General features: G+C 39.1%; 2 protein-coding genes across 4 annotated transcripts in view; one reads left to right on the forward strand and one right to left on the reverse strand.

Moving 5' to 3' along the window:
• Positions 1-14255, reverse strand: part of MTERF3 (mitochondrial transcription termination factor 3) — a 33673-nt gene extending 19418 nt beyond the window's left edge. The window contains exons 1-4 of the mRNA XM_075213838.1: positions 14023-14255; positions 8968-9312; positions 5763-5915; positions 4233-4422 (exon numbers count right to left, since the gene is read on the reverse strand). Coding sequence (XP_075069939.1) covers positions 4233-4422; positions 5763-5915; positions 8968-9301 — 677 coding nt within the window. The 5' untranslated portion in view covers positions 9302-9312; positions 14023-14255. The remainder of the gene's footprint in view (positions 1-4232; positions 4423-5762; positions 5916-8967; positions 9313-14022) is intronic.
• Positions 1-18727, forward strand: part of PTDSS1 (phosphatidylserine synthase 1) — a 52114-nt gene that overhangs the window by 13444 nt on the left and 19943 nt on the right. For 2 of the 3 annotated variants that reach the window (XM_075213835.1, XM_075213836.1), the window contains exons 1-2: positions 14317-14549; positions 18032-18123. In XM_075213835.1, coding sequence (XP_075069936.1) covers positions 14371-14549; positions 18032-18123 — 271 coding nt within the window. In that variant the 5' untranslated portion in view covers positions 14317-14370. Of the gene's footprint in view, positions 1-14316; positions 14550-18031; positions 18124-18727 lie in introns of those variants that run through there. The other variant, XM_075213837.1, reaches the window with a different exon arrangement.

The raw sequence follows: 18727 nt of genomic DNA on the forward strand, positions 1-18727 counted from the left end.
AATTCCCGACCATGGCCTGATCTGTGTGGAGTTTGTATGCTCTCCCTGTGTTTGCGTGGATTTCCTCCCACACTCAAAAAAACATAGTAGTAGGTTAATTGGCTGCTAACAAATTGACCCTTGTCTGTCTGTTAGGAAATTTAGACTGTAAGCTCCAATGGGGCAGGGACTGATGTGAATGAGTTCTTTGTACAGCACTGCAGAACTAGTGGCGCTATAGAAATAAATGGTGATGAAGGAAAATTGTTTGCAACAACACTCTGCAATCTACCACATTTTGTGGTATCTTAATCTTGTCCTGTTTTATAAAATCTGCCATCCCACTTTATAAATTTGCTTACATCCATCTGCACGGTCTTCACAATATCGGATACGGATTTCTCTATGTGAATGGAAGGCATATGGTTTTGTAATTACTTATAACCAGAAGGAGACTGTAAACCATGGCTATGACCGCTTCTAGCAGCGAGGTAGAACGGACACAGTTTGCGTATGAACTGTTACTGGCTGTCAACACCGCATCCTCCTGAACGGCTGAGGTCCGTGGAACAGTTCTGCAAATTTCGGGACATCGGGATAGACGGTAACAACAATTGAAACCGGCTTTGCAATATAACTCACATTTTCTTACAGGTTGTCAGCTAAGAGCATCCGTTTGAAGCTCATCACATGCCAGTATTTTTGTTCGCCTCATTAAATAACTATGGGAAGCACTGATGAGATGAGAGGAACTGCACAGGTTATTTTAGGAGTATCTTACAAAGGATTCTTTGATCAGAGTTATTTTGACATCAGGCACAATTTGCCTGCAGAGTTGTTTGTTACTTGAGCTGATCTTTTTGCATATCAATAATTAATATAAAATGTATGTGACACCCAGTATACTGGAAGATGGGCACAAAATACAGAACAGAATGGGTGCGTCTATAAATCAATTTAATACACACATAATTAACAGACCATTGGTCTAATTATTTTGTTTAATTAAAACGAATTATATATATATATATATATATATAAAATCTCTCTATCTAAAGTTATTTTGAAGCAAGGCTTAGATTTATGATTACATTTATCTGAAGGAGTCTGCCATAATGCTTAGTCTCCTAATCACCTCTAAAACACCTGCCAGACTTCACCTTTATGGATCTAAAACGATCAAATACATGAGCACGACGCATTAAACTGAACAGGGAATGCGTATCCTGGGTCACTGCATGCAATGCTTTCAGCCAAAGCACTCTATGCGACAGTAATGTCTCACTGCAGGAACACTCGTCACTTTACAACCTCATGGTTTTCTGGTGTGAAAACCGCAGCATTCTAAACCACCACGTGGCATCGACCACAGAAAGCAGTGGAATAAACTACACTTATTGCCCAGATGATCAGGTTATAGAATTGCAATTACCGTCATGAACATAAATGCATCTTTGATTTGATATTAAAAGCATACACTATTTTCAATAGAATCAGTTTACAGTGAACTCATACTTTTTAACAATAAGAACAATGAAAGAAAGTTAATATTTTTCCGGAGAGCTGAAGAATTGCATTCACTAACAGAGCCGCAATTGTGGGCATATGCAAAATACATGCAGGTCTGCCCGTGTTTGTAATCATTTGTTTGGTTCGCTATTAGACCTCAATAAAACCCTTGTCCAATATACGTAAAAATAAAATAAAAATTTTCTTAAGCATGCACACAAAAGCAGATTATATGCATGTGCAACAAATATTATTGCTGGCGACCGTCATCATCAACCGCTATTTGTACCGGCCATTGACCACCTGCAAATAATACACTTGAACAGCCATATACAGTATGTGTCTGTGTCTCAGTCTGCAACTGTTTGTAATTATGCGAACACGTCCTTACTGTACTTGGCCTATGTTAGAACACCCCTTCCTGCCTCTCTAAGTGGGCTTAAGTGTGAGAATCAGGCGGATCTGCATAGCCGCAGATGCCTGCGGCCACTTTTCTGGGCAGGTGTAAAGTGATTTCACACAAGATCTGCTAAGCAAACTGGCATTGTACTCACTGCATCAGCCCCAGTATGTGTAGCGTAAGCCTACCCTAACAATAAACCCACATTGTTCTTCCAAATGGGGGAATCACGTAGGGCAGTCAGTACTCCCAAGATCTATTGCTCACTTCCTTCCGACACGATATCTGGCAACTCTGATAAACATGTTTATAGACGACCAACAAGAAAACATCATCACTAGGTCTTATTTATTAGTGTTGTATAACATTCGGTGCAACATTTGCACAAAATCATAGCAACCAATTAAGAAATTGGCCTTCATTGTTCTACTTGCAGAAGACAGATAAAAGCCAATTGATATAATGCAAATTCTGCATCTAAACACAATGATAGTCAATGTCTTCTACTGGATTATTATAATTATTATCCTTTAAGTATAAGGCACCAACATGTTATGCAACACAAATAAATCACATGAAATGACATGAAACAGAAGGTAGAGATGGCCCTGTCCAGATGAGCTTACAATCTAAGAGGTTCGGGGGAAACATTTAGTAAATAAGGTAGTGGAATAACAATTATAGCTGCAGGTGGGTATTGTATGATGACAACATTATTAGCGCAATAATGCAAAGATGTAACATAGACAATGACAGATACCAAGGGAAACCTTTTCCTTCCAGGACGTTGACCTACACCTATAATAATTAGTGGAAACGACTGCTTAAATAAATGTAATCCATACCCGCATATCTGTTACTCTGTTTTCTGGAAGTGTCAGTCTGTCAATCTGCAAATATTTGTGAACAAACAGACAAGTCCACCAAGTTACAGACCTGCCACAACATAGGACCATATTACAGGGTAACCTCATGAGAAAACGCATTGGTACTGCTCAGGTTCTGGGCCCAACGTATCCTTTGGTGAACTCACTCCAGCCCATAAGAGGTCACACATAAAATACACTGGACATAGAGTCAGGATAGGTTGTTCTGGAGTTTCTAGCAGTGAACTTGGTGCCCAAGAGGCACCTCTAGGGCTATGTAATTATACTAGGCCTGAGGCTATTACATAGGATATGGGAGTGTACATGGTGGGCAGTGGGAACGATGTGATTGGCTGCATACGATGGATATGGGCTATAGTAATTGTTGGCAATTGGGTCTGCTGCAAGTAGATATTTTTTGTGCTATAGTGTATGTTAAATATGAAAAGGACAATTAAAACTGAAACTTGTAATTCAGTGAAGTCTTCACAAATTTGTAATAAATTCAATGTCAGATTACTGATCTAGAGGGTCCTTTTCTCTTCTCCCCATGAATGCTGAATGGGTCCAGCAATGGACTACTTTCTGCTTAATTCTGCATCATCAGGTACAGTGAGAAACCGCTCTACCCACCACCACCGCTCCCCCCCACCGGAGGCCCAGGGGCTGTGCCATGCGGCCATTTTCCCTTTGTCTGGAGTTTTCTGTCTGAAAGCATGGGCAGTGTGAAACTGTAGAGGGAAGGGTGCCATGCAGAGCTTGTGGCTCCACACTGGTCTCCGTAGCCATAATACCTTCAAGAACATTGGGAGTCGACGTAAAGACATCAACTCTACCACCACTCGGTAGTTTGAGAAGACCGAACACTGAAGCAGAGAGGAGAGCAGCACTGAAGTTCATCATCATCAATTTATATAGCACCACTCGCAGCGCTGTTCAAAGAACTCATTCACCTCAGTCCCTGCCCCATTGGAGCTTACAGTCTAAATTTCCTAACACACTCACAGACAGAGAGACAGACAGACACTAGTGTCAATTTGATAACAGCCAATTAACCTACTAGTATGTTTTACGAGTGTGGGAGGAAACCCACGCAAACACGGGGAGAACATACAAACTCCACACAGATAAGGCCATGGTTGGGAATTGAACGCATGACCCCAGCGCTGTGAGGCAGAAGTGAACTCGTGGAAGGACCACCTGGATGACATATCTAACTTTGCCTTTTATTGTGTGATAGTGAACGCCAAGACTTGGTAGAATTCTGCTTTAATATTCTGCGCAGAGCACTAAATGTATACTTATTTGACCACAGGTGTTGCCATGTTAGTGGACAGACAATGGAATCACTTTTGGAATGGCAAGCTGAGCGCTTCTCTGGTCAAATATTTATGTGTAGCGCACACTGTGAAATAATAAAACAATCAAGTGGGCAGTTCGGGAGTAAAGTCTTTGCGGGCAACACACATTTATTTTACCTTTTGTGCAGGTTGTCAAGATCTTCGCTGAGAATGAAGGGATTCTTGGTCAGGAAAGGCCCCAGCTGGCTGTCTTCTAGACCAACATCTTTTAGGAAAAAAAGGATTTTACTTATATCCTTCTCAAAGTCTAACTTCAGGAGAAATGTTCCCACGTTGGGGCGCTTTTCTAGCTTGGATAAATCCACACCTGTGGTAAAACACATGCAGTTTCCAGTTATTACCTGCACACCATAACACCAAGAACCAATAAGTATTCTGTACCCACTGAAATTCCCAAAGGCTGGTTTTAGGTCTAGTGTGGGATCAACACATAGGGTTATATTCTATAGAAGAGGAGGAACTTTAAGTCCCAGCATACAGACTGGCATGACATGCTGGTTGTTGTAGTTCCACAGCACCTAGAGAGCCAAAGGTTGTCTATATGTTATTAAATGCCAGTAAAAGTGTGTGACAATACAAGTTATTCATTTGGAATTTACATATAATAAAGAGTTCAAAATAAATAAGCTGCTGAAGTTCCATTTTTGAAAGTCATGGGTCCCCTAAGCCCGTTGTAAAAAGCATGATGTAGTATTGTCCCCCACATCTGACATTGTCTGAGCATGTTCACTAACTTTGTTAGGCGTAACAATGGATATTATATTTTTATATTTGTGGATTCTCTGTTTTCTATCGGCAAACAAAGATGACTGCAAACTGAAACGCTGACCTCTTCCTCCTCTCCTGGCTTCATTACAGTAACAGCGGGTGTTTATATTTATTAATAACTTAATGAAATGGCCCAATGGTGTTTAAACAAAATTTACTTTACTCACACTATTATTTATATAGCACCACCAATTTCGCAGCGCTGTACAGAAACTATTTGTCTTTCAGATCAATCCCTGCCTCACTGGAGCTTACAATCTAAATTCCCTAACACACACCACACAAATTTTGTCAGCAGCCAATTAACTTACCAGTGGGTTTTTTCCCCTTGGAGTGTGGGAGGAAACCGGATAGCTGGAGGAAATCCACGCAAACACGGACAGAACATACAATACCCCTTTTACTACTCTTTAAACACATACCTCCCAACATTTGGGTAGGCAGCATTGGAACGGGGAGTGTGGCCACAACCCTGGGGATGTGCCTAGCAGCTTAGAAGTGCTCGACTGCCCCGTTCTGTTCTCCCCTCTCCTCCAAAACCCCTTCACAGCTGTGCGCACCGTGCAGAGCAGCAGTGAACAGACTCCTTCCCAACTTCCAGACAGAGCCCTCAAATTAGGACTGTCCCACCTGAATCGGGACAGTTGGGAGGTATGAAACGGACATTATCATAAATTATTATTAGAACTTATGGGTAAACATAATTTACAGAAGTTATGTGTGATAATGACATTTAGCATAATTGTTTTCATACAGATTTTTTTTTTTTTTTTTTTAATAAATGGCACCAAATTTACAATGAACAGAAGCTCGTACTGCAGGAGACAGATAACCCCGGGCTGGTTGTGATAGTTTTGAATACAACATCTGTCCACTCACCGAGCACAACAAGCTTCTGTAGTGTTTCTGAATGATCCACATAGTCTCGAAGTGTGACGGAGTCTGGAGGGATCGGAATATAGGGATCTATCAGAGCAGCTTCTTCTTCTGTGATCACATCCAATGGGGACAAAGGTGGGACGTCATCTAGTTCTTGCAGAAAGAAAACAACAGTGTTCCAGAAGATTATAGAATTATTCATATTGTACACATGATGGTACTATATGTATAAATTACTGTAAATATCTGCACAAATGGATGATAATAATGTGCATTAGTAAAATTTAAGTATTCTAAGAAATAGTGCACCACATAGGATGGAAGTCAAGTGCCGGCGATGTGGTGCAGGCACATTGCCGGCAATTACGGTAGAAATCATTGGAACTCTAAGGGGTGTGAGGAAAAAATGAGTAAAATATCTCCAGAACGTCCATGAGACACTTTGCACCCAATTTAATCCGCCACTGAGTTTAAACTGCTACAGATATTGGAAGTCACAGTCTTCTGCTTTTATATGGTCACAGAACAGAACAAGAACTTCTTATTTCCACATAATGTACCGTATGCAATATATACATTTATTTATAATATAGAACCACCAATTCCGCAGCGCTGTACAGAGAATATTTGTCATTCACATCAGTCATTGGAGCTTACAGTCTAAATTCCCTAACACAGACTAGTGTTAATTTTGTCAGTAGTCAATTAACCTACTAGTATGTTTTTGGAGTGTGGTAGGAAACCGGAGCACCCGGAGGAAACCCACGCATACACAGGAAGAACATACAAACTCCACACAGATAAGAAAAATTGGGATTCAAACTCATGACCCCAGTGCTGTAAGGCAGAAGTGCTAACCACTGAGCCACAGTGCTGCCCTAGATATATATATATATATATATATATATATTTATATTTTGACTTCTGGATATAGTAACTATCAACTAGTTTGTTGAGCTAGTGACCAATAACTATTTAACACCCTGATTCTGTGGTCGTTACAGGACCAATTCTAAGTACAGTTATAAAACTGTCCACAGCATAATTTTTGCATTTTGCTAACATGATAATATTTGATCGTCTTATGTATTTTTCTGTACTCCTTGCAATTTCTCTTTACACCTTACAATTCATATATATGGCTGACATGCCTACAAATTCCCACACATAGGGGCATATTCAATTCTCGGCGGAAACGCCGAAAATCTTGCGGTCCGCGCACGATCATCGTTATTATGGTAATTGTGCGTGGAAAAAACGTTAATACGGTAGTTTTCTCGCTGAAATCCAACTACTACCATATTAACGGTAATAGATTTTACATGGCGCGGAAAAAAAAACAATTGACTATGCCCCTAAGGGTGTAAAATTTTATTTTTTAGTATATCCTCTACATCTAGCTAATCCACTAAATGTACAGGCTTCTGAACTTTAATTTAAATTCACACAAGCATATGATATAAATAAACTATGGACCAAAATAGTTTTCCTACTATGTGGAAGTGAAGAGCCATGTGCGTTTAGGATAGTTCCCTAGGCCAACAATACAAGCTTCTGTTGAGGCTTTGTATCAATTTCAACACAGATTACAATACAGCAAAACACATCACACAGACACTAGCGGTGTGAATACACATTAAAAACAATATATATTGTTTTCCTTCATATGGGTTGTCTAATATTGACTAGAGAACACTATTCAAAGAGCATCAAATGCATAGAGTATTGTTTATGAAACAAATCTAAACGAGATCTTAACACAAAAGCTTTGTTTTCTTTGTTTTTCATTAGAGCCTACAATCATAAACTTTGCTGCATGGAAACTATCAAGAGGATTTAATAAAGTAGCCAATTTGGGGAAAGTGGATGGGCAAAAAATAAAAAAAAATAAATAAATAAAAAATCACAGCGTGCATAAAAGACTAAGTACACCACTTACAAGCAACTAACTAGTCAGCAGAGAAATATTTGTTTTGAAAAGTGGAGTAAATTCTTGTTTTAGTTCCCCATAGTTATAAAAGTTGAGTCAAACTTGGAACGGTTAATTACAAATGTATTGTATTTAAGTATGTTCTGAATGTCTGCCAATGACTCAAAGGTCATTCCTGTTCTGTTATCAGTCTTCTTGCATTGGTATGACGGTGTTTTGACCAATTAAAATAAATAACAATAAAAAAAAATAATTCCAAAGTAAACAAGGGAAGGGTTTTTAGCTTTAAATTTCTAACAAAATTATAACCAATCATTAAAACGCAAAGATTGCTGGATTTTAGCAAGATGTTTGTGCGGGGTGTTTTGCGACCAACTATTCATTTTGAACGATGATGTACCCATCGGATAATTGAATGGATCAAATTTACAATATTAGATTAGAGTACTGCAAAGTTCTCCTGTAACCCACACACACTGCAGCCATTTTGCGTGCAACACTAATATGAATGAAAATGCAGTGTTATCAGTTGATGACGTTTCTGAGACATGAATATTACAATGAGAATGAAACCGGAGGCTCTTCATGTCTCAATGTTGTCACTGGCTCCTAAAAGGCTGCATTCTCATGTATCAGTTTAACCCACAAAATGGCTGTCACTACGTTCTGTACACGACATTAATTAAATGCACATTATTGCATTTAAGTCATCCATTGTGAAAATGTTAATATATGTAAGGCTACAGGGGTTGTCATCTGATTATTCGGCCAATCACATAATAAAGGACTGTTCGGCCCAATATTGCATTCGTGTCAACACTGCAACAATGAAAAATTAATGTTCCAAAGCACATTGGTTTAAAAATCAAATGAAACGATACAAACTAAAAAACTCGTTCAAAGATGGAACAATGTTGTTCCAATTCTGCAGTGTGCATGCACTCACGATCAACATAGGGTGTGCAGTTACAATCTTTTCAGCAGATGGTTATGACAGATGAAGAGCACAGATCTGAAGGTAACACGTATACAGTGTATACACAGGAATCGGCATGCTGATTGGGAGTTTTTTTTCCCTTTCTATCAGTCGCTGGTAAAATCATTCTAGTTAGCACTTTGGGAGAAAATTTCTGTAGTGTGTACCCAGCCTTAGACTTACTATTTCGCTGACAAAAGTCCTAAGATTAATTTGTACAACTTTTATCTCCATTTTAAACAAGAGTTTCCTGCAAAACTTTATGATGATCAATTGGTTTTCACAATACAATTAGATACCTTCTGGAAGTGTACCCACATCCACTCTGGGCATTACAACAGTCCTCTGTTGCTTTTGGCTGATGGAGGGCAGATTACTTTCTGGGTCAATGACCATTACACCATCCTGTGTGCTGTACTGTGCACACCCCGCTCTCCGCAGTAATATACTGTTCCTTGCTGTATTTTGTGTCATATATTGACAGTGAAATTGTTGCGATAAACCAGGATAATTCTTCCTCTGGTGCCTGAGGGTTCCGGTTATCGAATCACATCGTCCCTTTGTAAAAGCAGCATAATGTCTCAGAGATGAGAGTAAACATCTGCCACTTCTCTGACATACAGGCAGGGCCATCTGAAGACAATCTGGGACAATAAGAACACAAAAGGATGTTATTTATCAGCTATTATTACTAGGTACATTGCAGTATATCATTAACCATGGGGAATTTTTTTTCAAAGACCAGTTAGCCAGGAACTTAATTGAACTAAAGCACACATTTGGTCAGTTAATTTATTATTTAGTAAAAGCTTGATTGGATCGATATTGATTTAATGTTTATATTTTATACCCAAGAAGATGGCTCAACGGGAGTGAGCAAAAACTTGAGGAAGCTAGAACTTCAGACCTCTGTGATACGGCAGCTGCCCTGCCAGTGTACTCCAATAAGGAGGCATGTGTGAAGATACCGGGTTTATATGGCCCCATGCTACCCACTTCACGCTGGCTGGCCACCCACAGGTACCTCACTATGTCAGTGAAGTCTACCCAGTACCTTCTAGGATTCGAACAGTCACTCAGACAAATGCAGTTAGAAAGTAAAGCAATATATTTATTATTTACACACAGTAAATAAATGCCTGGCAGGTTTACCACATCATCTGTCCCTTACTCCACTAGCTTAAGGAGTTAGTCACCTGGCTGTCCGGACTTGACGACCCATGGATCTCTCTCGGCTGCATATTTAGACTTTGGTAGAGAACGACAACTCAAAACCAGATCTTGCACCTCCCATTAATGAAATCCCAGAATGAACACCCCTCACCCCCTGGAGTGACTCCTTATATTTATGGTCTAATCTCCACAGAGCTTTCCCCTCTCTGGCCAAACCCCTGGGTCTCTCCTTGTTAAACATTGGTTAGTGCTGGACTGGGGTAGGGAGAGGGGGATGGGGAGGGAAGATGAGCTGTACTTCCACAGAACCTCCTATGCTAGATGGCCTGTCTGGAATAGTGTTCCGAGATCAATGGACACTAATTAGTTTAGCCTCACCAGTATCCTGCAACCTGATCCCAACCCATAACCCCCTTAGCTTCACTTTAAAGACAATGAATAACAACCTCACTGCCACATCACTAATATACAATAAACTATATACATATTAACAATAGGCTACAATGTCCCATTATCCACATGTAATTAAACTGATAATGTTACAAGATGCCTATTCATATTGGATCATATTGTATTTCATTTTTTAGAGGCAACTTCATTACTGGAAATAGAAAAATTGCTATAAAGCTGCATTATTTGCTCACTTTAGCTCGCTATTTGGTTTATGGATCCTGACAGGGAGAGACCACAACAATGTAAATATTCTATAGCGTTATAATGTACGCATTACAAGGACCAAGAGCTGCATTTCCAGGACAGACTGTTGACTGCATGAAACCATAACTACATATAAACAGAGGTTTTACCCTAAGTCATACAAATATTTCATTACACAAAGTATTTATTTTGGTCAAATAACAATACTACTTAACAAATTAGGAACAGAATATTCCTCCCATCATGGATGCAAGTAGACTTTTTACTAGGGACACTGAAAATGGAAAACCTATAGTATTTATTTATTGCTCTTTCTCCTCCTTATCCATGTCTGTGTGGAAGAGACTAAAGTGGACAGGGCTAGAATCAAGTTCTATTTCAATTTGACTGATATGATAGTGCAATTGCAAGTACTGAAGGCCTAAGCAACTCTGGGGTGTTACTTTTACAACACATGAATAGTTGGAGGGGTGGTGGGGAATTACATAGAAATGAAAATGGTTAATTTGTTAAGTCCAGGGGCAAACGCAGGATTTATAGAGGGGAGTTTCCACACCATGCCACCAGTGGGCATGACCAGCATGCATGGGGACATGGCTATAATTTTAGACAGTGCTTGGCTGCTCTCCAACAATATACATGGGCAATGCTGCGTGCACTACTGTTAGGTGCATGTAGCTCTCCCTTTTCAAGCAGAGCAGTGTGAAGCAGGGGCAGGGTCCAGCCACCTCAATTATACAGTGCTCCAGGCTTGGAGGGGGTTTCCAGGCACTAGGAAACCCCCCTCGGTTTGCCTTTGAATGGTGTCCACTACCTTTTAGAAAAACACTATGGTTTGTGTTTGTTTATTGTACATTACAAACGGGGACAATTATTTTAACTGGGCTACAGGAAAATGATTCTGTAACTCACTGCAACCAATCAAAGTCTAGCTGTCACTTTTCTCATAACACTTTAGAAAATGAATGACTGATTGACTTAGTTGTGACTACAGAGATTCCAGACAAGACACTTCATTCTAATAGAGAAAAAAAAATAAACCAATGAAAAGCAGATTTTTTTTTTGTTTCCCATTTCCATTGTTGAAAAATTACAAAACATTATTTGCCAATTTCAACATTTTAATCAAGAAAAGCTCCTATTAATTGGAGTGTTTACCAAGTTCTGCATAAATAAGCAGACTGCGACAGATGAGATCTTATTAACAATCTTTAAGTAGTATCATCAATCATGCAAATAATTACTCTACATATACATCAATATATCAGGATGACACTAAACGCTATTAGATTGCTTATACGTATCATACTCACCCAAAGCACTTGTTGTTTATCTAGCGTTATTGCTACATGCAAACTTTTACTAAACTTTTCTTAAAAAGAAAGAAAATATATAGACTTTTTTTGGCCACAAAATTAAAAAAATATTTTTTATTGAACCTAGTAACTGTTAGGCAAAGACCAGACAGACTGTGTTCCTCACGCAGTATTGAGGAGAGTGGAAAATGAGGCAGTCCTCATTTTCTACTCCTGTAGTTTTACAAAAATAAAAATAAAATGGTTGTAGGTGTTTATGAGCATTTTGTTTTTAGAATGCATGAATTTTAATGTGTTTTAGGAGCATAATGGAAGAGTCATATTGTTTTAAATTCAATCGAATGGTACTAGGTTGCATTTGCTTGAATGTTACAGCATTTTTTATAGCCAAAAAAATAATTACATAGATGCTTTATACTCACTACCCTATTTCTAGTAAAGTGTGTCCTGAACATTCTCATGGATCAATACATAAATGGTGCTGTTAGCAGCAATGTATGCTAGAGCAGACATACTGGTAATTTGGACTATATGTGAATGATGTAGCCTGAGAGAGGAGAAGTCTGGGGAAGGCACTAGGGGTAAGAGAGGAGCGGATCTCTGACGTGATTGAAGATACAGAGGCTGCCCTGGGCCTATCTGACTATGCACAGTCTCCAGGCCATCATCAGAAGGATTGGGGACCTCACTTCTGCTGTGTGATGAGGATTTGTTATACAAAGTCAGGGTTTGGGGGAGTGGATTGGGAGAGGTCAAGCAGTATCCTGATAAATGGGACATTGGTTGGCAGTGTGTTTAGCATGGGAAGAGGAGAGGCAACAACAGTTTTATAAGCTGCGTGTTAAATAAGTAACTTTATGTATCAACCCTGTGTTTTATGTAGGGAATTGTAACACAAAATTTTACCAAATAACTTTAGTTGATTTGAGGTCGCAAAACAGAATTTGAATGTGGAAGAAATGCCTATATTACATAATGTATATAGTATACTATATGTGGCACACACACACAAGACACTCACCCAGTAGTAATTAACATACAGTAGATACAGTTGTAATAAATGTCACAGAGGGTACAGAAGTAACTGTATAAGCACTGACTCAGTTGAAGTATATGTCATACATAGAGGGCATGGAGTAAACAGTTATACGCCACCATCATCATCAATTTCCGCAGCTAAGAGATAGTATATGTCACATCTAAAAGGCACAGTGGTAGCGGTCTACACACTTAGATGTATTATATGTCACACATACAGTACACAGGACCAGCAGTGTAGTCACTCAAGCAGTTGCAGTGTAGTATATGTCACACACAGTATAGCACTAGCAATATATAGTTATAGAATATATAGCACTACCAGTACATGCAGTTGCAGTGTAATATGTCTCATACAGTAGATATAGGACTAGAATATGTAATACACGGTATACACACTCACGCAGGTGCAGTGTAGTATAGTATGTCACATACAGTAGATATAGGACTAGAATATGTAATACACGGTATACACACTCACGCAGGTGCAGTGTAGTATAGTATGTCACATACAGTAGATATAGGACTAGAATATGTAATACACACTCACGCAGGTGCAGTGTAGTATAGTATATGTCACATACAGTAGATACAGGACTTGTGTATATATAACACATACAGTAGACACACTCACAGTGTAGTATAGTATATAACACATACAGTATATACACTCCCACAGTATATATAACACATACATTATACACTCAGTGTAGTATAGTATATATAGGACATACAGTATATAACACATACAATATACACACTCACACAGTATATATAACACATACAGTATATAACACTACCAGTAGACACTCACACAGTATAGTAGAACACATACAGTATATAATATATATATATATATATATATATATATATATAAACACATACAGTACAGACACTCACACAGTTGCAGTGCAGTATAGTATAGTATATACCAGTACACACACAGTATATACCAGTACAGACACTCACACAGTATAGTATATATAACACATACAGTATATAACACTACCAGGTTACACACTCACACCGCATAGTATAGTATAGTATATAACACATACAGTATACACTCACACAGTGTAGTATAGTATATATAACACATACAGTATATATAACACATACAGTATATATAACACGTACAGTATATATAACACTACCAGGTTACACACTCACACAGTGAAAGTCACACAGAACATCTGCAGCTACCACCCACGTGGGTCCGAGCACAGGGCACTTCCTCTATGGCCAGATCCACTCTGTGACCACCGAGGGAGACACTTAGCTACATCCGCTGTACACTCCTTATATACCCCCAGGAAGCCGTGATACATTCCACGAACATTAGTGAGATATAATACAATGTATAAATAAGACAGGCAGCAGGAACGGGGCACACGGGGATGTCTCCACCTTCCGCACATGACGCCGGTCCCCCCCCCCCCCCGCGCGCCCCGGCAGATGGTACGGTCCGCAGTGTGAGCATGTCGCTGCTTCCTGGGCCGGGGGAGAGGGGGCAGGGGCATGGCGTCCTGTATGCGGTCTAGGACTCTAAGTAAAGATGATGTCAACTATAAACTTCATTTCAGGATGATCAACGAGCAGCAGGTGGAGGACATCACCATTGACTTCTTCTACAAGCCCCACACCATAACCCTACTCACCTTCACCATCATCAGTCTGATGTACTTCGCCTTTACCAGGTAAGGGGATCAGCCAGCCTGAGCCTGTCCCATGGAGGGCAGCCCTGGCACACAGGGTGTATACACAGCCCCAGGCATTGGGGTGACTGACACATCACTGTGCACTCCATCACTTTGTGCATTGTGTTACTTGTAACTTCAACCTGGGCTGCAAATCTTCTGCATAGGACAGTAGAGGAAACCTATACAGTGATATGTCATCCATGGTGGAGGAGATGGCTTTTAATTACATAATAAAATATTTATTATTAGTAAAAAATTAAATATATCTGACACATTGCCTGCATATGACATGTCTGGCAGGTCAGGTTGATTATTTAAAGGAAATTTCAGTTCTTCCATCCAGTTAGATGGGCTCTGCTTGTTATTATTGAATTCAGTGTTTTTCCCAAGGGTAATCTATTTTTGCATTGTGTTACTGAATTGTCACAATGCTAGTTGAGCCTTGTCCTCTACATGCTATGCCAATAGCCCCTCCCATTGGTGACCAGATGTCTATCTGCTGTCATGCTGGGTACTATATTACTCCTTAGGATTGGATAACATCTAGAATCCATTTGCAATCTTCAGTGCCTTTCCATCTGCAGTAACGGCCTGTAATGGGAATGAGAGCCATTTTACACATTTCCAATGCAAATGTTTCAAATTTGATATGATGATTTTTAGCAGATGTGTTTTGTTTTAAACTTACTTCATAGAGTCCTTTTTAATTCAGTTAGATGCAGCATCTTAAAAATGCTTTTGGATTTATCTGTTTTTGAAGCTTGGTCACCATAAGCATTTTGTTACACTTGCATGATTAAACTGTTTTATAAATTGCCATTATGTATTATCCTACAAATTCTATTATATTGGGGCTGGACAAATCCCAAGAGCCAGATGGCCAATGCCCTTAAAAAAATGACTGCTAGTGCATAACATCTGGCCATCATTTCTATCAGTGTCAATGCGGACACATCTCTGGCTGCTAATAAATCCTGTTGGCTCACAGATTTCACAGACTGGGTCCTGAATTCCACATTATTTTGTCTGCCCGTGTTATACTTTATTTAAATATATTGTTTTGTATTTGTGACACAAGAATACTAAAATGTTGAGGTAATTTTTTTTTAAGAAATATCTTCATACTTGAGAAAAAGGGGAATTACTACAAATGTGTGTCATTGATTAATGTATATTTTCTATATAGTCTCCATTGAATATATCTTCTCGGCTTTTTGGCTAAGATCAATTGGAGCTGCCCATGTAACCTATGGGGCTTAAAGGTGCCCCCCAATAGGCAATGGATCGCTACCTGATCCTCTGGCCAAAAGTCTGCCTGAAGTCAGAGATGCTATGTTCCCCCAGTGTTGCCTGAGATGGTGCTTCATCGGGGCTAATGCTGTGGTGAGGGGGGCACCACGTCCACAGAGTACGACATTTTGCACTAAGACACTCTTGCTCTTTAGGTGGCACTTTTTTTCCTTTGCCCTAGCCTTTTCCCCAGGGGCAAAGACAATATTTATATTTTTGGATGAAAGACTGGGGCCTTAATTGGCACCATTTAATCTATTAATCACTTTGCACTCACATTTTTTTCATGTTTATGTGTGGTTTGGTTACTTTTGTTTATATCTTTGAGGGCTATGGGTTTGACCCTTATGGGCAGCCCTCTACAGAGCCGGAAACTTTAGGGGGCTCGGGGCATTTAAGATAGGGGGGGCTGTTAATTAAGAGTATAGTAAAATCATTCAGGAGACAGTAAATATTAACAAGGTAATAGTGAAACCAATTCATAATAATCATTAACCTCTTGACTTGTCAGTAACCTCTGCATACTGATTAAATATATGTAACCTATATATAACCTTTTCATCAACATTAAGCTCCCCATCACCAAATAACACCCCAAATTATTGTTAACCCCTTTATAATGATTAACTCGCTTCTCATCACCTTTGACATTTGCTCACGCCTTCAGCCTCATCATAACTACCCTTTAAACATCATTAGCACCTTTATAGATTTAACCCCCAGGGGGCACATGCCCCACCCACTTAATCCGGCAGTGGCCCTCCCTCCATGTTGTCAGAGGCTCCCTCCTTCTAAATGGGGCCGAAGATCCATCCCCCAGTGGGGATCCTCGGCCAAACCCGTGGGGAATTGGGCCCACCTGAGCCTTACGGCAAAGATGGACTTGTAGATCCTGGCCTCCTAAGGGGCCTTATGGCTCCAGGGATCGGGGCTTAAAGGGCTCCCAAATGGCTTTGGTGAAGGGGACCTAAAGACCCTTATCTTCCTAAGGGCCTTATAGAATTTGGGTAACAGGGTTCCCAGGCTCTCGGCACAATCTGAGCACTGCACTGGGTGACAGGAGCACTCACCTCAGGCTTCAATAAAAGAAGTGTTAGTGATATTACTCCACAGGGACTGATGTGAATAATATTCTTTATACATTACTATATAAATAAACCGTAGCAGTAGGGATTAGAATAGTGGTCCTTTTAATACATATAATAATGTCCTTCAGTACAAAAGTTATGAAGTTAAAGAGCCTGAATAATTTTTCCTCATTTGGATGAGAGGATTAATTTGTTGGAATGAATCCCTTGGCTGACTCGCTATAATCTTCGAAAGTATGTTACTGACTGATAAGCAGATTTTGCTGTGTGGTGTTTTGCTAGGTATACTGTTTAACAGAAGAAGTTTAATTAGATGATTTATGAGTTAATTTTAAAGCCTTATGTTCTATTATGCATCCACAAATATTATTTCTCTCTAGAACATAACATATAGGTGACTAATTTCACTGCCTTGGTACAACAGTAAATAGTTTATTTAAATAAACATTGCAGCCATTAATTCTTTTTTTTTTCTGAAAGTAACCTTGAAATCTCCTCACAATTTAATATCTACCAATCGACCTTATTTTTAGGCAGTATTGTCCCGTAATACAAGGTATATGATTACTTATCTGTTAAGTGTGAATTATGTTGTTGATGTGATGGGTACACAACTGGGGGTAAATGTATCAAGCTGAGCGTTTTTTGGCGGGTTTTAAAAACCAATCAGATTCTAGCTATCATTTATTTAGTGCATTCTACAAAATGATAGCTCGAATCTGATTGGTTGCTATAGGCAACATCTCCACTTTTCAAACCTGCCGGAAAACTCTCAGCTTGATACATTTACCCCCTGGTATTTTACCCATTATGTTCTTTCAAGAAGACTGATCACCTGCACACATTGGAGGCAGCCATTTTGTGGGATAAATCAATCCGGACCCACTATAGCTAAAATATAGCTAAAATCCATAACTGCAAACGTTTGTAATCTTATCCTTATAAAAAGCTTCATGTGATATCCTTCAAAATTCTGCACCAGGTCTCGCTGGCTCTTCTACATTACATGGAAAATATATTTTCCACATTTTTAAAATGTAAGTTCTGATTGTTCTTGAAACAATCGCATATATTTCCCACTGCTGTATTTTTGTGTTTTAGGGAGAACACAAACCAAGAAGACAATATATGGAAGGGCATCCTGTCCGTCATCTTTTTCTTTCTAATTATCAGTGTCTTAGCGTTCCCGAATGGTAAAGTATTCTTTTTTTTTTTTTTATTCTGTTTTATGAGAAAACTTGGTGTTTTTTAATAAGTTAGTGTAATGACATTTAACATGTCTTTTTTAAATATGAATATTACATTTTTAAAGGTGGTCTAAGCCCCAAAATTGACATTTTCATATATTGAAAAAGGACATCTGATATAGGACAAAAAGCCTACAAGATGAAGCATACCATGTCAGTTATGCTTAATGTAAGATCACTTGCACTGTCGCTGTACATGAATCAACAAATGTGCTTAAGCTTATGAAGTGATTCAAAACGGGAAAGTCCCACACATGGCAATGTTTGCTGTCTTTAAAACAATTCTCAAATTCTGTCCTCAAGTATCTCCAATAGGTCACATTTTAATTAAGTCAGTAGTAATTCATGGGTGATTGAATCAAATCTTTAATTAACTGCTTGTTGCTACCAAGGTAAATCCTCAAAAAAGGCCTAGGATGAGAGTGTATGTGTGTGTGTATATCTATCTATCTATCTATATGAGAGAGATTTCTCAAACAACTCGCCATTTACAAGAGCAAAAGAGTGGCTCTCTTAGTTTTAAAAGCTAAAAGACAGCCTGTTTTTTAGT

This window comes from Mixophyes fleayi, chromosome 5 (genome assembly GCF_038048845.1).
Source record: "Mixophyes fleayi isolate aMixFle1 chromosome 5, aMixFle1.hap1, whole genome shotgun sequence".
NCBI classification, from domain to species: Eukaryota; Metazoa; Chordata; class Amphibia; order Anura; family Limnodynastidae; genus Mixophyes; species Mixophyes fleayi.